The sequence below is a fragment of the Stigmatopora argus genome, chromosome 5, assembly GCF_051989625.1.
Source record: "Stigmatopora argus isolate UIUO_Sarg chromosome 5, RoL_Sarg_1.0, whole genome shotgun sequence".
In the NCBI taxonomy this organism is placed as follows: Eukaryota; Metazoa; Chordata; class Actinopteri; order Syngnathiformes; family Syngnathidae; genus Stigmatopora; species Stigmatopora argus.
In genome coordinates, this window is record NC_135391.1 from 4,868,843 (window position 1) to 4,895,198 (window position 26,356).

At 38.7% G+C, this 26,356-nt stretch overlaps 1 protein-coding gene across 5 annotated transcripts in view; it reads left to right on the top strand.

The window, feature by feature from the left end:
• The first annotated feature begins 397 nt into the window (after window positions 1–397).
• Window positions 398–26,356, top strand: part of fbrsl1 (fibrosin-like 1) — a 187,732-nt gene continuing 161,773 nt past the window's right edge. For 2 of the 5 annotated variants that reach the window (XM_077600023.1, XM_077600024.1), the window contains exon 1: window positions 398–1,695. In XM_077600023.1, the coding sequence (XP_077456149.1) occupies window positions 1,402–1,695 (294 nt within the window). In that variant the 5' untranslated portion in view covers window positions 398–1,401. The remainder of the gene's footprint in view (window positions 1,696–26,356) is intronic. The other 3 variants (XM_077600027.1, XM_077600026.1, XM_077600025.1) reach the window with 2 other exon arrangements.

Sequence of the window (26,356 nt, forward strand, 5' to 3'; positions counted from 1 at the left end):
GGTTCAGGGAGAAATGGAAAAACAGACTGGATAGAGCCACTGAGGACCGGAGTTAGAAACCCTTGCATCAGAGACTAAGGTACTGATACTATTCCCTTCACCCAATAAAAATGTCATTCACATGGCAGGGGAAAAGTGTCACATTTTGACATTGCATTTCACTCCCTCCTTTCTTTAAATCTGACAATGAGATGCCACTTTTCAATTTGGAATGTCTGCTCAGAGGAAGGGATAATGGCCAACATGCCAAGCATTATAAAGAGAGCTTGTCAAAACCTGATAGGGCGTTGTTGTGCTTACAGTTTATGTGTGTACAGCACAGGAAGAAATACTAAATACACAAGACATGCCATCACTCCTGACTGATGGACTAAAATAGTCTCATATTTACCCGGAGGCGACGCTTCCATACATTGATTTTATTGGCCTTGTTTTACAGCAAATGGTCATGGGGAAATGTCCGAAATCCATCTGTCCATTTCGGATTAGAGGATGCTATGAGAGGGGGGGCGATTTTAATCACTCCTGTCGCTTTAAGGACTCTTATCAAACGCTTATTATGCGAATAGAGAGCACCGTGAGCCACTGAGCAACCAAGAGACGGACTGGAGTGGATTTGTGGGGGAAGCCAACATGATCGAAGCCGGAACGGACCGCATCTGCACCGTATGGAGTTTGATTACACGCTGGACCGCTGTTTGACACACACGCGCTCCGGATCGTTTGGGGAGGAAAAAAACTGCGCACAAGTAGCCCGGAGAGGAATCATGCGTTAAAAGTCAGCACAACCGGGATTTATTGGAGGACTACTGGATACTCGCTACTCGACTAAAGAGTATCCCGAGCTGATTCTGACATCGGATCATGGATCGGGGAGGTGGGGAAACAACAACAGCGGTCAGCGACATGATTTCTCTGCCCAGTTTGCGCCCCGCGGCGTGCTTCGGAGTCCGCGTTGTCCGTCCGTGTTCCGAGGCGAACAAAAGTTACTGAATGCGTGGATTGGGAACTATTCTGGATATTTTGCACCTGCTTTAGCGGATTGCTCGTCGACACGGTGCGGAGTCGTGATCGAAAACGTGTGTGTGTGTGTGTGTTTTTTTTTTTTTTGGCTTCCCCCTCTTCCCAGCGTGCGTTGATACTTGCACGTTTTGCTCGCCATAATGGAGATTGGCGAGGTTTTCTACTCAAGGTCATTGAGTATTTCGGGCTAAGGTTTGCACGCACACGCACGCACGGTGCAGCAAAGCCCCCCCGATCGCCCACCGTGTCTTGTTTGTGACAGACAAGCGTCTCCCGTGGAGTTCTGTTTGCATTGGGTTTGACACTCCACCCCTTTGACACCCCCTTTTACCCCATCCTCTTCTAACCCCACCCACCTCCCCCCCTTCCTCTAATAACATGGATGGGAAATTGAAGAAGGGTCGTCGAGGCCGGGCCAAAAGAGAAAGAGGGGTACGGAGGTTGCGGGATCCATGCAGCCGGGAACACCTCAGCCCCGAACCCGAGTCCCCATTCTCGGACAGGGAGGATGGACACAGTCCTAGGAGGGACGCTAAAAGGGGTCCGCACTCAGCAGGGGCTGCCAGAGCCCCTCGCATCCCCCGGCGGAAGAGACGGGAGTCCAGCTCGCAGGAAGAGGATATCATTGATGGATTTGCTATCGCCAGTTTCATCAGTCTGGACTGTCTGGAGGTAAGCAGGAAACGCATCATTACCTCCTGTCTGTTGATGTGTGCACTCACCAAAAAAAGTATATTATTGCTCTCTTGGGGATAGAATGCTTCTCTAACTTGACTAGAGATGTCCAAAGTTTTTCTAGTGGATGACATATGCAGGAAATGGAAGTAAGGTCAAGTTCACTACTTTTACAAAAGATAAAAACATAATGAACTTGACTGATGTCATTCTGAAGTAATTGGTTGTGATGAAAGGGAATAGATGGCTGTTAGTGGAATTTGGTGTTAAATGGTAGAAATGTGGGGTGGCCTGAGTTTGTGTGGGTTTTCTCTGGGTATTCATCCCAAAAAAACATGCAGAGTAGAGATTGAACACTCTAAATTGACACCGAGCATGAATGGTTGTCCGTTTCCTTGTGCTCTGTGATTGGCTGGCCACCAATTAAAGGTGTCCCTTGCTTGGGATAGGCTCCAGCACTCCCTGCGACCCTTGTGAGGATAAACAGTTGAGAAATTGGATGAATGAAAGGTTAGAAATGTGTGTGGGGTACTCTAAAAAAACGGCAAATATATTTTTACCATTAAGTTTATGATCAAATATTTGGTTATTTTGATAGTGTGAAAATATACATTGGGGTAATATGGAAAAAAATGTGGTAAATTTGTGATTTTTGAAGTAAAGATGTAACATTTTAAAGTAAAGTTGTGAATGAAAGGTTAGAAATGTTAGTGTAGTACTCTGAAAAGCGGCAAATATATTTTTACCTTTTAAGTTTTTGATTGAATATTTGTTTATTTTGTTAGTCTGAAAATATACATTGGGTTCAAATGAAAAAAATGTGGTACATTTGCAATTTTTGAAGTCAAGATGTAACATTTTAAAGTAAAGTTGTGTGCGATATGCGTGTTTAAACTTCAAAATTGGCTGCTGTGCCCCTTATGGGAAATGTTTGGTTAGCATCAAAGTTCCGCTTCAAGAATTCCAATGTGAAAAGCTGTTTTTTTATTCTATTCCATTTTATTTTGCTCTGGACCAAACAAAGTTAGCTATAGACTTTCCTGCTGTGAATAAGTCCTATGTGAATTCAAAGCAGTTTCTCACATGAGGCAACACGTACACTAACGTGGCTTGAATTCGGGCTCCAAATCTACTTTTCCTTCACTTATAAACTTTGCTTTATCCTTTTTTTTTAATAGTTTTGCTACTCCCTGTATTGGGATGTGTCTGCTAATACCGTATTTTCACGACTATAAGGCGCACCGCATTATAAGGCGCACCCTCAATGAATAACACATTTTATTTTTTTTCCACATATAAAACACACTGGATTATAAGGCGCCCTGTCTATTTTGGAGAAAATGTAAGACTTTTAAGTGCGGCTTACCAAATTGACGTTACAACCATCCCTTATATACAGTAGTTTACAGTATGAGGTATAATAGTTGTTTAGCTGCCAAGACACTATTAAATTTACAAGTTGAGTACCTTTATGAATGAGTTGTTTCCTACTGGCAGCATATGGGCCATCAAGGAAAACAAGCTGGTGCTGCCACATCTCTAATAACTTGTGTCGATTTTGTATTCACATTCTCCCCGAGTTGTAAGTGCTAGGCTGACATTTCGCTTGGTGATGGACACCCTTTTGCAACAGGTATCTATTACATACTGATGGACGTGTTGATGATAAGTGTTCATGCCATTACTTTGCTGGGATAGCTAATATGGGCGCAATGTTTTTTTTAGGAATGAAAGTCATTCTCCTGTGGCATTTTCTTATTATCTCATTACGCAGTAAATGAAAAATAAATCTTTACTCCCAGTGGGACATCCGTCTGACTGACGCCGCAGATCTTTAACTGTTTTCAGTTTCCATGGCATTAAATGGTGCCTCATTTCAACTATGAGAAAAAATAAAAAACCTTCCGGGTCTTTAATAAAGACAGCTAGAAAGTCCTCGGAGGTCTATATTTCAAAATGATGACCTAATTTAAAAGCCCACTGATGATACCACAAGGCACCTCATTTCAGCAATTGACACGCAGCAAGACTCAAAACAAGGAATTAATCAGTCATGTCTTTTTACTCCCACTCAGTGCTTATGTGATATGGTTAAATGTGCTTTTGCGGAGGAAATAATATCAGCCGGGGGGCATCAGGACTCAAAAGTGGTACCTCGACATACGATCTTAATTCGTTCCGGGACTGAGATCGTATGTCGAGCTGTTCGTAACTCGAGGGAACGTTTCCCATTGAAATGAATTAAAAACAAATTAATTCGTTCCAACCCTCTGAAAAAACACAAAAAACAGGATATTGGATTGGAAAAAAATGTTTTATTTCTTCTAATGCGCCATCTATTAACAAAGTAACACATAACTAGTGGTTTAATAGTAATAAAATGTGTTTGATAGAATTAAAATTAGACGCATTTCGCGGAGGGTAGACAGCGACATACACGGAGGCGAGGGGGGGTGTTCGGGGGACTATATCCACGGCAACGCACTTGTAACCGAACAAACAAATTTAAATTAACTTGGATTAATATATACAGACACTCAAACATACATTTAATGTAACTTTACACAAAACTGAATTCTAATTTTGTTTTAATTTTTTTTACCTTCGTTCTGGGCGGGTTAGCTGTTTGCCACGCCTCCACCCACACGTTCGCTATCGATGGGCTGATTGCTGTAGTATTCCCTTCAAAATATTCCGAAAATGATGCACACAAATGTCCTCACAATAGGATAATGCACGACCACTTGCCAACGAGAAGTAGTCCTGAATGAGCGATCGCGGGAGCTAACAGGCTAAGGAAGGAATAACAGCCCACCCACGTATTGATTGTGGGTAATGAAGTTTTATTCTGAGAAAGGGTGCCATTGGCTATCGTTGTGTGCACGAGTATACTTCATTACCCAGAAAGCACTCTTTTTGCCCGTGCATGGGCGTTGTGCATTTTCTGGTCCATGTGTAGGCGAAAGAAACCATTCAGTGCTCGTAGATATCTGTTATACACGAAAGAGATGCGGCAAAAAAAGACAGTACGCTACAATGATAAACAGCCTCTCATGTCATGGCCACCTGGCTTGGTCGCATCTCGAAATGTTGATCGTATCGCGGGCAAATTATTCGATCAAAATTTTCATCGTACCTCGAGCATGTCGTAGGTAGAGCTGATCGTAGGTCGAGGTACCACTGTAGTAGAATTACTTAATGGTCAGCCCAAACAAATCTACTTGTCTACAGTAGGTCACGGGCATACCTCCATTATTCTAGCACAGGATTTGAAGTGGATTAAAGAGGTGAGGGTCTCGGCAAAAGAAGGTGCTTGAACTCAAATCGCCAACAACTCTTGAAGCGTTTCTTGGCGTCCCGGGAGGACACGGCTGCCCTAGATCAAATATATTAAACCTCATTAAATCGGAGTGTAAGATCACCATTAAGCGGGATGATCTTACTATTTAGTGTCATAGATGTCACTGCCGCGATTACGTGGTGACATGTTTATGAAGGAAAGGCAAGAAGGAAGATTCCCTCGTGTGCCGTGATCTCGTATCTGTGATTATCTCTGCCCTCGTGAGCTTCACAGCTGTGGTCTACTTTGAGGACGTCGCAACGGCTAAGTGCTTTTCGCTGGCTTTTCTTCTGCCTGCATGCAGGTGTCTGTCCACACTGCGCTAAGTGACTGACTTGTTGAGTGCTGCGCTGATTATATTTACATTCGCTATTCTAGTGGGGTATGAGGTGAATGATTATTTTTGGCTACATTATTTATATATATACTGCACTTACAGTATATATAACAAACTACAGTACAGTGGTACCTCGACATACAAGTGGCCCGACATACAAGCAATTCGAGATACGAGTAAAATTTCGGGCAATTTTCGGTGAGTTATCCTATTGTGAGGACATTTGTGTGCATCATTTTGGGAATATTTTGAAGGGAATACAAAAGCAAACATCTAGGTTGCATTTGAAAGTCAGTGTGGAGGCGGGGCAAAAAGAGCCAAGGTATCAAAATGTCAAACAAAATTAGAATTAAGTTTAGTGTTAGATTCCATTAAACTTATTTTTGAGTGTCTGCATCGCAATCCAAGTTCATTTAAATTTGTTTGTTACGTTACGAGGGCTTTGCCGTGCAAAAAGCCACCACCCCCCCTCTGTCCGTCTCTCTCTCCCTCTCCCCCCTTCGAAATCCGTATAATTTTAGTACTATTAAACACATTTTAGTAATATTAAACCACTAGTTATGTGTTACTTTGTTAATAGATGGCGATTTAGAACAAATAAAACATTTTTTCCAATCCAATATCCTGTTTTTGGTGTTTTTTCAGAGGTTTGGAACTTTTAGTTCATTTCAATGGGAAACGTTCGTTCGAGTTACGGGAATATCGACATAGGAGCTCAGTCCCGGAACGAATTAAGCTCTTATCTCGAGGTACCACTGTAATTGTTAGTTATGCTCTTGGAACTGCTGAATAAGAATAGGAATGAATCAGTGCAGCCTAATGTATACATACACACTTTCTATTTAAATGTGGAGTAAATGTAGCATAATATGGTTAATGCTCAACCAGCTACTTGTTGGTAATTGTGCAGATTCTAATGCAAATGGTTCCACTTTATGAAAGGCTATAAGGGGAAATGCTGTGTGGATAATTGTTATTTCTGTTTACCCTTGATTACCCCTGAAATATCACTATAATAGTGATATTTTCTATGCTTTACTAGACAATGATCACCTGACTAAGTTGGCGACGAATACATCATGAGCATTTATGATTAAATGTTGGGCTCTCCTATCGCTTGATCTGTTCAATAAATATTTCTATTATGCATCGTATTAAATTCTCGTATACAGTGGATAAATACATAAAACATGTATCAATCATAGTAAGCTTAATACTTAATATACTGGCTGTAGAGGAAAATAAATTGTTTGTTATGTGCACTCAAGTATTTATTTTTTCAAATGTCAAATACTTGATTTTTACCTGAGTGTTGTGTTCTAAAACAATTACTCTGTGGCTTCGCTGTGGGTATTGAATATGTGAGTAGATAAACTGACACAATTATCTCGCTGTCATACCCATTAATAAGATGTTTGATTTGCTCTGTTTGCTCTCTGAGTGACTTTGGCTTCACAAATCCCTTCTTGTTAATCCAAAATCCTTCTTTTCATCTGCTTTTAACATGAATTCACAGATTTGCTGGCTTGTTTTGTTCTGCACAATGAGTTGTTCAAATCACTATAATGAGGATTTAGTTTGATTTAATTTAATCATAGTATTAGTGGCAAGGGGCAATATGCTGACATTTTATGAAGTGCCATGTTTTTGCGAGAAACCTTAGACTTTTATAGATCTTTCTGTTGTTTGAATTCAGACCAGAGTAACTAAGTGGGATTTCTCTGGGTTTTTTTTTCTCCGCTGTAAGGTCCTGTTTTACACAGATCATCATCTGTTCTTGCGCCGTGCTGCTGGATAGAGTATCATGGGGAAATTAAGTCCTTTGCCCGCGGGGATCCTGACAGTAATGGTTAGGGAAGCTGTGAATTGCTGTTTCACTTTCTCAACCCATATTTTCCCATCTGCTCTGAAGATTTAAGCCAGCTGCATTTCAGTCACAATTGTTTGTCTTTGAATGTAGTCAAGTGGTAAACAAAGAATCAGACTTTTTGACGAAAAAACAAACGGTCCACTCACAATAAAGAAGTGGCAATATATTTAACTGCAGTTTAAGAGATGGAGTTTTTTCCAGCCTCGTAATCATAATCATTTTAAAGTGCTTTTTGAACAGTGCCTGCACAGTAAAACTAATTACCGTATTTTGCAGTTTAATATACCTCGGTATATCAAATGATTTTTGCTTTTTTGAGCCTACCGTTTGTGCGCCATTTACCGTATTTTCACGACTATAAGGCGCACCACATTATAAGGCGCACCCTCAATGGATGACACATTTTTTTTTTTCCATATATAAAGCACACTGGATTATAAGGCGCCCTGTCTATTTTGGAGGAAATTTAAGACTTTTAAGTGCGCCTTATAGTTGTGAAAATACGGTAATATACCCCTGCCGTTAAATATACCCGTATATTAAACATCAACTCAGCATTTTTGGCATGATTTTTATGGTGTTCATGGGGCATAACTATAGATACTTAAGTTCATTAAAATTCCAAGTCAGACTTTCTTCAGCAGTAAGTAGTTTTAACCTGAGCAGTAAGTAGTTTTAGTCTGCAAAACGTTGATGCACCCCGTCACGGCATAAAGAGTGCGTAGTGGATCGTACCTTCCCGTATGTGCGCCATTTAATCTACCCCTGCCGTTTAATATACCCGGGTATATTAAATGGGGGGTATATTAAACCGCAAAATACGGTAATTTCAATGGTGTGTGACTAAAGCTATTTGAAATGTATTTATGAGCTGATTTCTGTCTATTACTTAAATTTAGAATGATAGTGGCCAATGTTTAGGATGAGATGGAACTATTTTTAGAAGTCCTACTCGTCTATTTTTAACAAAGATTCTAAGACTTGAAAGTAATACTTTGTTTTCAGGCAGCCCACCTGCTAAGGAATTTGTGAAGAGTGCAAACTTGACAATGTAGCTGACACGTATTAAGTAGCGCATAAAATTATATGGGCAGCTTGTTGCGAGTGTATACTGTATATTTATACCCATTTCCTGCTTGTCATCGTCGGCTGCCTTACATCTTCCTGTCGCTATGTTTTCATTGTGGTGAATGGCAGGATGTAATTACTCTGTGATTAAAATGCTGTTTCCGAGCCGAGCTTTGCAGGCAGGCTGAGGGTTGCCTTGTGATTCACTGTTAATTTGTCCCCGTTTTTTTTGCACGTAATAGCTCTGCTGCAATTTCATGTCTTATTAAGGACTTTTGACAAATAGGTTTCATCGGCTCACTTATGGAATAGATTAATGGCATATGGCTTTCATAATGAAATCACTTTTGTCAGTTATGTGCTGTAATTTCCATGTCTTTGATATTTATTTCTCAAACCGAAGGCCTATCAGGCAAGTTCGGTGGATGATTTGCAGTGAAAAAAATAATATCTTTTACTGAAAAGGCTACTCGCGATGCTATTCATGAAGTAATGTCTGTTTTCCTATTCAGTGAAGGATTTTATCGACATAGCAGAGAGATGGGACTTGCAACAACCTTCACCCTCACTTGAATTTCTTTTCAACACATAGTGTAATTGCAGCGTCAGTGACTTTTTCCAGCCTTGCTGTTTTGATCATTATAAAGACCAGCCGATTGATTTGCGAGCTGTGAGATACTTGAAAACTAACTATTTTTTACATGAGGAATTACGTTGACAAAGTGTTAGGTGGACTCTGGTTTTAGGTAGAATGAAATATGTTTTGAACCTTTTTTTAATCCCGCGTTATTGAAAGTAGTTTTTTCTTTTGTAATTTGGGAGATTAACAAAAATATTACAAGATGTAAATGAGCCTCCAGTGCATGTACTGTACTTATAATCTTGTTATTGACGAGAACTGGTTCTTAATAGGGCGTGGCCGGACGTTTCGTCGAGAGACGTTTGGTCCCCGGACGTTTGGTCGACCGGACGTTTGGTCGACCGGACGTTTGGTCGACCGGACGTTTGGTCGAACGGACGTTTGGTCGAACGGACGTTTGGTCGAACGGACGTTTGGTCGAACGGACGTTTGGTCGAACGGACGTTTGGTCGCCGGGTTCGCTCGCTGTCAAATTATGACAGAGAGTTTACTGTTGATATTTTGATATGAGATATTTAGATATTAAACTCTCTCTCTCATGATAATAATTTTGAGAGCTGGTTTCAACAGTAACACTCGGCGACCAAATGTCCGTTCTACCAAACGTCCGTTCTACCAAACATCCGTTCTACCAAACGTCCGTTCTACCAAACGTCCGGTCTACCAATCGTCCGGTCGACCAAACGTCCGGGGACCAAACGTCTTTCGACGAAACATCCGAGTACCCAATAGGGATGTCCTGATATTGACTTTTTGACTTCTGATACAATCAGATTTTTCCAGGAAATATAAGCAACTAGTAAATGATAAATCGCTTTGTATTGAAGTAAACAAAACGACGATTTTTTTTTAAATTTTCTTTTTAAACGATATTGCACAATGATCTCTTCACTGTCATTCACGTGTATTTCTATTGAAGCCGATTGGATCTGAAAGCTGCAAATCGATTTGCATCTGCATCTTGATCAAATCAAATCACAGTCATTTTTTCCGTCTTTAAGCTGATTGTTATCTGCTGTGTTTCCATCCAATCATTTGTATCCAATATTGCGTGTCACATTTAGGCCAGCCCTGACTGGGAACTCAACCCAAACAACGCTGCCTGCAGTAAGGTCAAACAAATGTATCACTACCCTGGCAGTGATGTTGTGATTAGCGTATATTGAAAGAGATTTCTGTCATTCTGAGTGTGTGTGTGCCAGCTTAGCCAAGTAAGAACTGTTGCTTCTGGGTTTTGTGTGACCGTTTTGGCAGCTGTATCACATGCCGTAGCCAAGATAATAGAACAGAGGAGGTAGTTAGGCAATGCGGATTTTCATCCATTTCCCTTTGCACTCTTGTTGCATTTACCGTCTTGATGACATTTGCTTGACAACTCAATGAGAGACTGCCACATTATATTTTCTTGCTGAAATGAATAAGAAGTTGTGAAACTGCTCGACACATCAAATCTTAATGGATTTTGACTTTTTTTATATATACTTACCTGGTGATTTTGGCTGCTTGGACTTGCAGAAGTCTTCTGAATGGCCAACTCACTTTGTGGCTATTTTTATATTGCGATGTTTATTTAAAATGCAAATGTGTGGAAAGGGATTTTAAAAGCTTGCATTTTTTGGGACAATGGGGCTATGTATTATAGTTACAGCACCATCGCATACCTTGTACCAGTACCGTATTTTTCAGATGAAGAAGAAAACTATATATAAGTCGCACTTTACACTCGTCTGATGAGCTTCATGTCATACAAATCTCACTTTGCTCTTTTATGTTGTGTCAACAATATGGAACTAAAGCAGCAATGACCAAAAGTAGTGTCAGTTTACCTGTAGGCAAAGGCATCTCCTCACCTTGGCTCAGCGTTCTTTAATGCCATAACTATCAGGTCAGGTCCAATTTTGAACAATTCAATCAAGGTTTGGTTTGATTTGATATTTGAATTGTAGATGAACAAAATAGCAATAGCAAAGTGTAAAAATTCACTGCAGACGCACAAGTGTAGTCAATGAATAATCCTATCAGGCCTATGAAATATGCGCACACTTCTCTGTTCTTGCCTAATTTCCCTATTTTTAATTTTAGAATGTAGCCATGGCAATCCACTTCTTCCTTGACATCTCCATCACTGCGTGCGGAATAAAATTGTACTCTATATGTGGCACATCAAAAGGTCGAGATCTGATAAGAACACAAAGGCTATTTCCTTTGTAGCAATTCGGTGAGTGACTACAGTCGTTTGTTCACAGTGCGCGGTGGGCTTTCTATCCCTCTTCTCCGACACTAACGCTCACTAGATTCTGTTTCTTGATGCCGTATGTACGAAAAATTCCATTCCAACATTACCTGCGTAGACAAATTGTGTTTCATGCCACATCCTTTTACTAAATTTACCAGTCTGCAGTAGTTTTTTTGTAATCATAAAAAACAAATTGACAGTCACTACTCACCTACTCACTTACGTGTAGTAGTTCTAATTATTCTGATAGTTCAAATTCAAGCTTTGGGCATTTTTCCAATATATTTTTTTAACGGGCATGAACTGTAGCGCTCTTTAACAGTAGCCTATTCACTTTATGACTCATGTAATTATCCGTCAAAAGCAGTGTTGCATCCCTACGCTCAACAGAAGGAATATGTACTCGAAATATAATGGGCTATATATCGTGATATGACATATGTAAGATAGGCTCTCCATTAAAATCTGCAAAGGCATGACAAGTGCTGTCACCCACAGTTAAATCTAGCATATACAATCGTGCATTCTTTGGGAATGTCAATCCTTTTACTCACTGCATTGCTTATCCTCTCTTGCCAGCAATGACTGTTTTTAATCTGTTGCTGGTTGCTCATGCATATATCAAAGAGTAAACTGCATCTGCTTCCCTCCCGCAAACAGGCCACAGCTTATTTCAGAGCGGCCACTTTGTCAGTATGTCTGAAATGAGGGCACACACCCCAGCGGCAGCAGGATTTAAACCGAGCTGTGGAACCAGATCCAAATTACACAGAAACACACACACGCACATAGCGCTAGGCCAGTTGCTGAGTCAATAAAGAAAACAGACAGTGAATGACAGAACATAAACAGAACTGTGTGCCAAGCTACTGTTTGCCTTCTGGATTCCAAGGCCTGTAAACTCATCATCTGCATGATCGGCGTGTATTTTAAACGGCATGCTCTTTATAGACCTGTTTTGCTGGCTCTCTGTGTTGTCATTGACTAAAGATAGAATGTAGAACAAAATCTATTACCTCATTTCCATTCTTGGACGGCTTTTATTGTTGCACATTTTAATCTCGGGTTTACTTTGCAGGGGTCACAACTAAGGAATAAACACCAGTGTTTTCAGTCTTTCCGATCCGTTAATATATTCAAAATTATTATATGGAACTGTCCATTGTAAAGGCTTGCCAACTCTGGGCCCAGAGCCAAACCTAGATTCCATACACACGTTCTAAATGGAGGACATTCTCTGGATGTCTGACTCTCCTTAAATATTACAGCTACTTTTTATTGGAGAGACAGAATGGCAGCGTAGTGTGAGACTTTACAAATATTGATTATTGTCTGAAACATCCATTACAAGAGCATCAGCTCAGCAAGTAGGAAAATTAACTGCAGAGCTGCCAGTGCTTCTTGCTGTTTGTAGTAGGGAAAATACATTTTTATATCGACAGTTGTTGCTTTTGCTCTTTGAACAGTTCTGATAAAGCTGCTATGTGGTTACATTTACTGTATTATCTTTGAATGGGCCTCCCTTGCTTTCAGATTAGTGGACTGATTACAAGGCGTGTCGGATTTTATCACATGGATCGGTCATAAAACATTGGTATGTCCATAGTCTGCATGCAGGGCCATACTAAACTATAGAAGAAAACTTGTTTTTTTAATTAACTTTCAGTAAAATGAACAGACATCCAAAGCAATTCAAGAAAACCTTGACAACGGTTGCAGAGTGTGCTGCACTAGTCTCACTGGTGATGGTTGAGTTACTTGTTTGTTTTCTTTTTCAGTACAAAATGTTTTTTTTTCCCCTACTTTCTTGCTGTGCCCTATTTTATTTATTTATTGTTTTACTGTCACTCATTTTTAGTTGTCAAATAAAGCCAACTTTTGGATAATGGTAAATTATTGGTAAATATTGTTCGCTTCTGTTGCCTAGTAGAGCAACAGGCGAGAGAGGCAATGCTCGTTTCATTAAATATTGGAGCCTTCCAATAAGAATGCATTCCAAATTACAAATCATAATGATATTTAAACTTTGAGCTCCATTTCCCCAACAATCAGTCAAATTGTCCTGAGCATTTTTTTCTGGTGTTAGAGCTTCAATGTATACTTGGTAGTTAAATGCTATACAGCAAGGGTGTCAGACTCAGGTTGGTTCGCGGGCCGCTTTAACGTAAATTTTTTTAAATAAATGGATTAAAAGAACTGGATTAAAATATTCAGGTTTTTATAGATCTAAAACAATGTTTATTTTAGCTTTTTAAAAATATATTTTTAGATTTTACAAAATGATTTTTGAACTAAAACACAGAAAAAATTGATTAAAAAAATTACAATTATTGATTTTAAAAGGGGGAAAATCAGGAAATTTAATATACATCAATACTCTTCATTTTAATTTGATCCTAAAACAGAAAGTCGGCACTCATGATTTACTTTCTCGGGCCACACAAAATGATGCACATGTGCTATACAGTATGACTCAAATACATCATCTTTAGTACTGTATTTTCCTAACTATAACAATTTTGGGGGCGAATTTAAAGTCCGTAAAATACGATACATACTGTAAATACTAGTAGATAGAAACTAGAATATTATTTTAGTTAGAGTTGATCAAAGAGTACACAAGGTGGTATCGTATCTTCCTGCTTTATTGCTTCCTTGCAATAGAGGAAAGCTTGTTCAACACACAAATCCTTCTAGTATTTTCTTTTAGCTGCTTTAGGTGTTGATAAAACAATTCCCCTCCTAGATAATCATGTTTCCCCTCTTTGACTGCCAAGACACCCTGGGGAAGAGGGTTTCTTTCCCTTCCCCCCCTACTGCTGAGTTGTGTGTCTGCTCAGGGGGGGAGCAAGTATTGTGAACGGTGTTCCTTGCTGTTGCAATTTGCACAATAATGCAGTGGTGTAAAACTGCTGCACTCGCTGGCAGGCTACACAGGTTCAGTGACCATGATGTACACTGAATGTTTGTTTGGGTGTCATTTGTGCAATATCCAGAGTAGGTCAAGCATATTAGCCTGCCCATCTATTTCAACACTGTTCAAATGTGGGGTAAACACATTGCAACATCATTAAACACACAATCTATGAGTATGATAAACACAAAAAAATGGATTTATATAACAAAAGGTTTGACCATTGATCATGAATTTGAAGCTCAAGTACATCTATTTCTCTTCCCATTATTAGTTACAGAAAAAATATGATGAATTCTGGGATTTAAAGCAAGACAAGTAGTGATGTATTCAGTTTCGTTTCCTGTCTTGTGTTGACTGATGAAATGAAATGTTTTATGACTGTCAGAACAAGCATTTTAGTGACTGGCAGTCATTGTATAGCCTTTGGCATTGTCTTTATTGGCTCGAGAGCCTGTAAATGTAGCCTGCGGTCAAAGGCCTTCCTTACGAATCCTCTGTAACAGCGTGCAGGATTGTTATGACATGTTAAAGTTTACAGGTGTCAATTAAGATTGACTGCTCCATTCGCGCAGGTTGTTTTCGTAGATTGCCTGGAAACGAAAGTAATTTCATTCATCCACACTAAATACACGTAAAAAAAACATTGGCGTTCATATTTAAACCAACATATAGACAATTTTGAATGGCCTTGTTTGTGTTTAGTTAGTTATCCGAAAGAACATGAGTTCACAACCTACCTAATTAAAGTAACACCGTTTTCAATCAGTCAGGCCACTGACTGACTCATTTGACTTAAAGTCAGACTTAAGGCATAATTGACAGCAGTTAAATGTCAAAGGTGGTATTGTATGTGTTTAGAGTCTGCTGGTAAAACAGCAGGAATTGTTTGGAGCATCCGGAGAGCACAATGTTTGTTCTGTTTGGAAGCAACACAATTGGTAGCTTGTTAGAATTGACAAAAGTGATTCAGGAGTGCAGTCGCTCGCCCCCACTTGCTCAAGAGATTTTAATCAAATACTTGAATTGTTTTGCTACAGACATGCATATCTTAATATGAAAACAGCAAACAGCGTTTGGTTTCAAATAGCTCAATTAGAATTTGACAAACAATCCTCATCGAAGCACTCTCAGTGGTCACAATAAAAAACATGGAAAATAAGCAAAAAGCACACGTTATTCAGTTTCCTTTCAAAAGATTCAAAAAATATATTTTGAAAGGAAACGGAATAATAATATTATGAAATAGAGCAATGGTGTCAAACTCTGGTTTGTTTTAGATATAATATTTAGAATGTTTAATTGGATTATAAGAACTGGATCAAAAGCCCTAAATATTCAGTTTTTTATAGATATAAAATTGTTTATTTCAACTTTTTTTCTTAGTAAGGGAAAACATCTAATAATCATTTGTTTTTCATTTCAAATGGAAAGATTTTTTTTAAATTATATTCAATATTAAAGTGGAAAAGCGAAAATATTTTTATATAATTATTTTTAGATTTTACAAAATGCTTTTTGACCTAAAAACACCAAAAGAAAAAAATGGATAAAAAATGCAATTATTGATTTAAAAAGGAGAAAATCAGGAAATATAATATACATCTATAATCTTCATTTGAATTTGATCCTAAAACAGAAAGTTGGCACTCATGATTTACTTACTCGGGCCGCACAAAATGATGTAGCAGGCCAGATTTGGCCCCTGGGCCGCCACTTTGACACCTGTGAAATAGAGGCTCCATTAACGCAAAATGAAAATAAATGACAATAATGTAAGCTAGAAGGATAATCGTAGTGAGTACATCATGGAATTTCAAATAGTCTAAAAAATATATTTTGCGAGAGACCTGTCTTAATGCTTGGCAAGAATACAGTGAGCTTCATTTCATCCACAATCATGCTTACCCACCGTACGTAGAATACGGAATAATCACAAAGATTTGATGACACTGGATATAATACTCATGAAAATGTATTGGGAGTGTTGTTCTGATGTGGCTCACATTTTCATCCTAGCTTGTGTAGGTGGAATGGTGATGGCAGTATAAGTTATGTAAATAATGCAGAGGTGGGTAGAGTTGCAGAACATTGTGATGTGACTTAAGAATAATCTTACTCTATTAAAACTAAGAAATGATGACTTGAAACGTATGTATTCAGTTAAAACATGTTCTGAATAAATAATGAGTTACCTATCATTAATCAGGAGCATAATGAGTCCGGAGCATTTAGTTTAGAGCTATGAATAAAATTTCAAATGTCCCAAAACCATTAGGAAGTAATGTAGAAATGCCCCAAAATCAGCAGGAGCTGACAAAAGAACAAGAAGCATTCTGGAAAGTCCCTCGAATCAATAGGAAATACTCCAAAATTGACCCTAAGGGACCTATCCTATCCTATTTTGAACAAATCTGTTTCCTGCGGCACTTGTAATTGTCATATTTAACATGGTGATTTCCTTTTAGTGAGTCACTATGGAAGTAAGCCTGCATGGGCAGACTGTCCTGCGGTTGAAATACTGGTTTTCCTACAGCTTGTGTTGTGGTGGGTCTGAGAGGCAGCCTGTCAAAGTTAATCAGCCCACAACCGTTGGCTAAAAGCAGACATCCTGACTGCATTGCAGTTCTTTCTCATGCACACATGCACACGCAAACACACATGCAAAAAGCACACACGCATACAGGAAAAATATGCAGATGCTCATATATTGCATGCACAAAGTCAGGGAAAAATGGCTGTGTGAACAGATTAGTGCTCTTTCACTGCCGGCTAGTCATTAGTTGATGGTTGGTTGATTACTGAAACTCCAAAGTTACAACAAATCACCATCAAGCTAGAAACTGAATTTTCTGGAAGGATTGTAGGCATGTATTCTTATAGGATGAACTGATTATTTCCCTTTATATTGTCTAAGTTAGCTTTTTTCCCCAGGAAATTTAATACAGTGAAAAACATGTTATTTGAAAAAAAGTGTAGATAAGTGTGCATGTCTAATATTCTAAGCCACATGTGTCAAAGTGCCGGCCCGGGGGCCAAATGTGGCCCGCTGCATTATTTTGTGCGGCCCGAGAAAGTAAATCATGAGTGCCGACTTTCTGTTTTAGGATCAAATTCAAATGATTATAGATGTACATTACATTTCCTGATTTTCCCCTTTTTTAAAAGGGGGAAAATCAGGAAATTTAATATACATCTATACTCTTCATTTTAATTTGATCCTAAAACAGAAAGTCGGCACTCATGATTTACTTTCCCGGGCCACACAAAATGATGCGGCGGGCCAGATTTGGCCCCCGGGCCGCCACTTTGACACCTGTGTTCTAAGCCTTTCAGTAAATATCATTGAAATTGTCAGTACTGACAGCACATAAATTGAATGGCAACTGCAATAAGTCATTTAGAATTTCGAAGGAAAATAATACATGAGTACATTTTATAAATCATCAATCAGAGTGAACAATGTGCTTGGAAGCGAGTGACTTTAACTCGAGGCTGAGCATGCGTGTGTATCTGAATGTAGTGCGCACACTTCATCAGGTCTTCCTGCACTTTGGCGAGGAGGTAATAAAAAATAAAAAATAAAACATCCCCTAGTGTCCTTTCAAAACATCTTATTGTGTTGCTGTTAGTCAGTCGCTAATTAGAATCAATGTCAGGGAACACTGGCATTAGGGAAGATTACTCAACTGTCAAGATATCACGAGAGGAAGTCAGGTGAGCAAGTCTAGAACATGCAGATACACTGACGCATTATGAGAATGAAATTAATTGGGCGTATCATTAATATTATTAATTAGAGGGTCCATTACCAAACCTATGGCAATTTATCAGTAATAGTTCTTTTTTTGCTTGCTTGTCAGAACTTGTTTGTCAAATGATTAAGCTGTCATACGCACAAACAAGATCAGTTGTCTTTCATAAATTAAAATTAATCTGCTTTGTAAGACCTTTAGGGAATAAATTGTTCTAATATAAGGAGCAGTCGATCAATTGTCATTTGGAATGAATGAAAGCTGTAATTGATTTTATATACTGTTGTTTACAATCTCAGAATTAATTTAGAGCATTTGTCAGCCATTTTCAGCACTAACTGAAATGTTCCCTTATCTATTAAACATAATTACAAAATATTGTCAAACGATTTACTAACAATAGCGTCTCTCGTATTACGATGTCTCATTGTGATGCACAGGGAACTAAAAAAATAAATAAACGTCCATTAGACTAAATGCATTTTTAATGATCTTGTGGTGAAACTGGGGCATCACTGTAGCAGTAGTGAGGATAATGTTGTAGACAAGAACAAGACAAGTATTTATTTAACAAACCATGAAGGGAAATTGCACACATCGACGGGTCGACTGCATCATTCCACCCCCAAGCATTTAAATGCCAGGGGGAGATCCAGGACAATCCAGTAAAAAAATAATAAAACAAAAGAGACAGGTAGTAGCAGCGTAATAAACTGGTCTTCTATTGCTTTATGCTGTTACTATGATTGCCGTCTCAGATATATGAAAGACGAAGCGCAGTGCTGATAGTGCAGAACAGCTTGCAGTAAATCCTTATTATCCCTGAAGGGATATTTGTTTTACAGCAACCGGTCTTCACGCTCAGTTGGAGAAAAAAAAGTAACATTTGCAAAGTTGCATCAAGTGTACGCGTCAAATATTTGCTATTGCTGAAGATGTCTTCATTAGTCACTTCAAATAAATGCATTTATGTAATTGGTGAAATTGTTCATGCTAAATTATACATGTTCTTTGCTTTTTTTTGAAAAGGCTTTTCACTTCATTTCCCTCTTAAGATTCCCTTCTTGCACAATAACTTTTCAGATTGCATAATCATGCAAATTATTCTACCATGCTTTGTAAGTTTTATGACTGGGGTGTTCAAACCTTTTTTTTTTTTTTATCCGGCGGGCGCTTTTAGAAAAATCAAAGTCTGGAAGGGACAAATTAAAAACCCTTCTCCACTTACATTTTTTTTAAACATGGGGATTTTAATCTAATATAAAAGATATACCGTATTTTCACAACTATACGGCGCACCGCATTTAAAGGCGCAGTCTCAGTAACAGGTGATATTTCTGTATTTGACACGCACACAAGGCGCACTGTACTAATTTTTAAGTGCGCCTTATAGTCGTGAAAATATGGTAGGTTTAACTCTAGTTTATCTTGCCAGCCATATTCAAAATTCAAAAGCCTTTATTGTCATCATACACAGCTGCATATAACGAAATTGGTGGTGCTACTCCAAGCTTTTCAAAGTGTGTTTTCCAAGTTAAAAAAAACATAAATAGTAGTATAAAAGTATAAAAAATTGCCTCGCAGATGTTAGTAAATAATGATAAGATTGAGAAAACAAAAAAACAAAACTGGAGAGCATTGAGCCGCTGCACCCATGCATGCCGCCATCTTGGATCCAAGTGGATTCAGTGATATTTTCAGAATTTGCTACTTGCCAATAAAAACAGGACCGAGGTCGGCCTGCATGGCTAAGTTTGGACACACCTGTTAGATAAAAACATGAACGACACTGCTGATTGGTTAAGTGCCTCATGATTCATAATGTGTTTCGCATGTATGCATTATTTGCAGACATTTATAGTATTCACAGAGGTTTTTCTAGTACACACGAGTATAGTTCCATCATGCCTTGCTTTAGGGTGTTCACCTTAACATTTGGTGGTGCAAGCACATAAGGTGTTCAGAATGCCCAATAATGCTGCGAATTGAGTCATCATTCATATCAGACGCATATTAAGGTTCACCTTCTCCTTTGAACGCGTTATATCGTACATGTGCTCAAATGCTCTCGCTCATGGTCCCCCATCTTGCATTCCAATCCTTGAATGTCCTTGTCAAAGTCAGATTCACCGAGTGCGATGGAGAAATGAGGCAAGGTCAACAGTTTATCTCCACTCTTTATCATTAACGGGACTCTCAAGCTACCGGAATTGTGGTTTGAAGAGAGAAATTGCTATGATAGCACATTTGCCTTACGTTCTTTCTGAGCTTTACTAATTGCCCTGTGTTTTGCAGTTATTTGACTTATTTTCTTTCACACCTTGTTTCTACTGAGAAAGAAATGTTTTTGTCGACGAGCTAGATCATCTCATTACCGCATTTGTTTTGTTTTGGGGAAGTGTTAGAGTGGTTGAGTAGGAAATTTCATAGCTGAAGGATTACACATAAAAAAGAGCGATGCTCTTAAATTATTTTGCGTACTTAAAGCCAGACGATGTTGCAAGTCTTGTAGTGTGAGCCAGTGGGTAGATAATAGGGGGCTTGGGGGTCCCAGCAACACCCTTTCAGTTTTCTCTTGATCCGGTCGTATTCTTAAAAATTGGTCAAGTTAAGAATGAGATACAATTTTCTTAACCTCAGGTACACCCATTTAAAAATTGTCAATATTTCAAAGGTGATAAAAGCACAAACCAAACTTTTTATCAGCACAATCTTAGCATAAATGATTGAAGTTTTGTATAAAAATGCATTAGATTAGATTGGATTAGATAACTTTATTTCACAGTAGCAAGAGGTGAGAATACAGACACAGCAAAAGCCATTTGATAGGGAGAGGCAACTTCCTGGAGGTGTAAAAATGAAATCACAGTTTATTACGAGTGTTATATCATTTTATAAAATGTATACAAAACAGCTGAATTTTCCAAACTTTATATCCAGTGCAAAAATAACCCCTTATATTTATTTTTAAAATTGTTTTTTTCCTCTATATTGTACATCTTGAATCTGTGTACATAATCAGAGTCATGTTTGATTTGACAGGAAAGCACAACCTGCTTTGCATGATATATATACACACTCATAAATGTAACATTACAACACACACTGGCTGCACATGAGTAAATATGCATGACCGGTGAGTAGAACACAAGGACCCTTTCACAAAAATGAATAAATGAACACATGCTAATGTAGCTTATACGAACACTCATTCTATTCGGATACAGAAGCAACACTTCTACATGTCTGCTCATTTTCCTTTCCCTTTTTCTTCAACACTCTCGCAGAAAGAAATGATTGAGGAGCAGGTTTAAATCATACTCCTGACCCAAAGTGAGTCTGACAGGCTGTCATTCAGCATTGCCTCAAAGCAATTTAAAGAGGGAAATGTTTGTACGCTGTGCTGTTTATCACCATCGATGTGTTTTCCTCAAGTAATTGCTTTTGTCTTGGAAGAAAATTATCTGGATTTTTACCAATTTACTCTGCAGTGGATAAAGATCAAACAGTAATTGTGAACATAATCATGATAATGTCCCGTGTCTAATGAGTAATGGATTTTTTTTGTGGCAAATGTAGAAAAATAAATGTGTAATCTTTACGTTTTAAACACATTTTGGGATGATTTTTTTATCATAATTGTAGATCGCTACATGTTTTGCGCTTTCAAAGACGTCAGCTAAATTTCACGTGTCGCGTTTGTTCAATGCAGACTAAGTGGGTTGGTTTTTAGTCTTTGGCATCTGCCACATTTGAAGTTGCTGCACTCAGGTTGATGTATTTTTCCTAGATTAATCTGAACTCACTAGCTTTTGAGCTTCTTTCAAATGGTTATCACCAACCGTGTCATGTATTCACAGCAGGTTTGGTTGTAACATATCTTTCAATTTGTGGCTGGAACTCTGGAACTGCTCACTCAAAGTTGCATTTTGAAAGACTCACTTCCAGTTTGTTTTATCTGATGTCCATGACTAAGAAACACTTTGTTCATCAAGATTGACAGTTGTTCAACTTGCTTGCTTTTTGCTTCAGTTTTCCGTCCATTCATCCATCCCATTCTCGGTACTCGGCCGTTTGGTCGCCCGGAAGGTTATTGATAATTACCATTTAAAATTGTTGCTCAAATTCCCTGAATACAAACTGCGTATTATTATTTAGTCATACTTAATACCCTATTAATTATTAGGCTAAAGAAAAGCTCAAAATTTCCCGTACTTTTAGTGTGTTTTGTTGGAGAACTTGTTAAGACCCTGACTGACGTCCCTTCCTAAGGGGACAACTCATGTACATACAAACTCTTATACACTCACGCGTCCGCTCAGTGAAACTGCTCAGGGCCATTGTTGGCTTTTATTGATGCGTAGACCGTGTTGTTTTACCTTGTTTTGTCGCCGGACTTTTGGTCGTCGGTTGTTTGGGTCCGGGCGACCAAACGTCCGCGACCAAACGTCCGGCGACCAAAAGTCCGGCGACCAAACGTCCGGTCACGCCATTCTCAATGGTGATTCCAGTTGATTTACGGTGAAATGTGGACTACGCCTTAAACTGGTCGCAAATCAGCCAGTTTCTGTTTGCTAGATTTCCCATTTGCATGGTATATTCTTTACCTACTTCATTATTTTGACAGCTAACAAAATGTGTCTTTCCCAAATGTCTGGAGATATCTTTCCTGCGGCTGTTAATACATAGAGCAAACAGAGAGCTGACAATAGTTGTGTTCGTCAGGCTGATCTGCCGATTTTGTATCCGAACGTAGTCATTTTACAGTAATAACCGTAAGTCATATTTTGACTTGGCATTTAATGGTCTATTGAAAAAAAAATATTCAAATATTTTTGTTTCAAATAGAATTCATCATTGCTGCTCTGTCGCTTGCCCTGCAGCTCAACATCTGCTGAGTGCAGGAAGCATTTGAAGGATAATTAAAAGGACCAGCTTCAAACTCATTTCCAGATTCCCATGGCTAAGCTGCAGCACGCTGCTCGACAACAAGAACTGCAATTATTAGGAGAGCGCACAAATGCCAATTTTGAAAGTGAACAAGCTGATCATAATTCAGCTTGTTCAACACTGAAAGGGGGCCGATTAGTTGATTTCAATGGGGCTTCATTTCTCAGGGAACCATATGGTGACCATGTCAATGTGTATGACAGTAAAACATTATTCGGGAGGGTTTCTTTTTTAACAAAACAGATCAGTAGACATAGTATATTGTGAGATCTATAGTGTTATACATTGGCAAGAGACTGAGAATAGAATAAATAGAGCCTAGACCACAGGTGTCAAAGGGGCGGCCCAGGGGCCAAATCCGGCCCGCGGCATCATTTTTTGCGGCCCGAGAAAGTAAATCATGAGTGCCGACTTTCTGTTTTAGGATCAAATTAAAATGAAGAGTAAATATGTATATTACATTTCCTGATTTTCCCCCTTTTAAATCAATAATTGTAATTTTTTAATCATTTTTTTCTGGTTTTAGTTCAAAAATAATTTTGTAAAATCTAAAAATATATTTAAAAAAACAGCTAAAATAAACATTGTTTTAGATCCATAAAAAACTGAATATTCAGGGCTTTTAATCCAGTTGTTTTAATCCATTTATTAAAAAAATATCTAAATATTATATCTAAAATGGTCCGGCCCACGTGAAATCAAGTTGACGTTAAAGCGGCCCGCGAACCAACCCGAGTCTGACACCCTTGGCCTAGACAGTAAAAATTTGCAAGTGTACCATATTTTCCGGACTATGTTCATAGTTTCTCTGGGCCTGCGACTTGTTATCTGAAAAACTGTTTTGATAACAGAGACCTTTTTAGCTTGTTGGCTTAATTTTTACGATTGTTACTTTAACGTATGTTGATTCTTGGTTTCGGATACAAAAAAAATGTTAAAACGCCCTCCCAAAATGTACCTTATTTTCGAATATATTGTTTTTTCATCTTTATTGCGTATTTTTTGGCTGCTGCGACTTATACTCAGGTTAGAAAAATACAGTGCATTTTTTCCCCTCTAAGCATTTGTGGTAAAGGGAGGCACTCTTGTGATTAAAATGTCGAGCGGTCGATGTCACTGCCTTTTAATTCCTGAAAGCTGAAACCATTTATTGGAATTTCCTGTAGAAATTCATTGAATTGAGGTGGCGACTCTACCTTTATCGGCTTTGGCATAACTGTAGACGTTTTACGAGTTCATTTGTAGAACACAGTTGGTCTAATATTATCAGATTTCATTTGCCCTGCATTGCTAGTGTGTGAATAAAGTCTAGCCAGCCTGCAGCTCTCCAGCCTGCATGCTTTGTAGGACACCAATCATGTGAATAGGACCCAGAATGGAGGGCCAGCTGTCCTTTTCCTGCCAAGTCATGTGCATGTCACAGAGCAGCAGCGGCACTGGAAAGAGAAAGCAATAATCAATTTTACAGACTTCCCCTCTCAAAGCATTGTTTTCTTTTCCAGGCCCTACAATTTAGGATGAAGTGGTTCATAGCGTTTGCTGTTTTAATTGAAAACACTGCCTTTTATTCACCATCTTGACTGGAATAAAAGTGGATGCTGGGATTTCTGTATCATTCCAGCTCATTTTAAGAGGGATAATTAGGATTCATATTCTATTTCTTGTTAACAGCTGTGATTTAAAGAGTAAAGCTTCAATGTGAGACTGTCTTAAAGGTGATATTACCGCAGTAGAACGACAGCATATGGACAACCAGTGGGGTAGCAGGATTGAGTGAATTAGTTCTATTGCTGTGTAACGCTTGTCTACTTTCTAGGGAAATGGTCTCCCTGCTACATTCCAAAGAGAAGCAGCTGCTTATTTTACATCTATGTGAGCCAAATAGGTTGTCATTCAGACTATTTCAAAATGTTCAGTGGATACGATCTACTTAACATAAATTAAGCGTGACCGGACGTTTCATCGAAAGACGTTTGGTCGACCGGACGTTTGGTCGACCGGACGTTTGGTCGACTGGATGTTTGGTAGAACGGACGTTTGATCGCCGGGTTCGCTCGCTGTCAAATTATGACAGAGTTTACTCTTGATATTAGATATTTAGATATTAAACTCACTCTCTCTCTCTCATGATTATAATTTTGAGAGCTGGTTTCAACAGTAACAACCCGGCGACCAAACATCCGTTCTACCAAACGTCCGTTCTACCAAACGTCCGTTCTACCAAACGTCTGTTCTACCAAATGTCTGGTCGACCAAACGTCCGGTCGACCAAACGTCCGGGGACCAAACGTCCGGGGACCAAACGTCTTTCGACGAAACGTCCGAGTACCAAATTAAGTATGGTCAAACCTACTCTTCCTTGTAGTCTTTATGTATTGGTAAATTGCGTATTAAAATGAATCCTATTTTACAAAGAAAAAAATATCTAATCAAAATCGGAAAATATCTTGTTTTATTCTAAAGGTACAGTCACAACAGTGATAGAGGAATCATTTTTCAACATGGCTTTGACTTGTCTACCCGTGCCCATGATATGTTCATCGACCCATGACCAATAGCTTTCATTTAATTACTTTGATCACAAATGCATTGCCGGCTGTGTCAGCTGGATGACACAGTGTTCTACAGGATGGAGGTCAAGGTTCACATAGCTCACCATCTCATTAGCGGCATTTTCATTACCCTTAGAACTTTCAAAAAACTAAATTTCTCAATGAAAAGGCACTCATCGAAATGCCTGAATTTTGGAAACAAATAGAGCAAAAATGCTATGTTTTCCTCTCCATTGATTGAATAGACGTATTTTTCAATATGAAGACTTAAAGGACATTACGTCCTAGTTCTGCACCGTGGAAAGGAATAACAAGAAGGCAGTCATTGAGACGGAGCCTGAAAAATGAAGAGAAGAATTTTTAGAGCATCGCAGAGTGAGCCCGAGGATTTGGAAGACTCTTATGTTTTTAAATTTGATTTTTTTTTTCTAGTGCAAGGACACTGAGCAAAGAAAGGGAGACAGATAAAGATCCTGAGAGGGAGGAACAAGCTTGCATAAGGCCGATATAACGAACAGACATACAGTGTGTGTGTGTTTGTTTCCACAAGCCATCATGTTTGAGATGAGGAAAAGATACAAACCAAACAATCCCGTCTTTATGCGTGAATGACTCTTTTCACTTTGAACTAAACACTAAAGTCAAAGAGGGTCTGTTAATTTGTTATGGACCCAGATAGCTCTCTAGAGCTGCCACTACCATGAAGATGTACGTTTAGTGAAGTAGAATGGGAATAGAATCAACCATTAGGGCCGACAATACACCTATGCTGTATTCAATATGATGGACTCTGGTGAATAGTTTACTGTAATTGAGAGCTGGGAGAAGAGTAATTGTTTCTAAACAGCATAGGCTTGTTTTATCGTAATGAATTGCATTTATTTTCTCCTTAAGCTACCATTGCTATTGGCAGATAGATTGTTTTCTGTCATTTCACTGATGATTTTGAATGTGATGTCTAGTGTACTGTGTGATACTATTCTATTAAACCCCTAT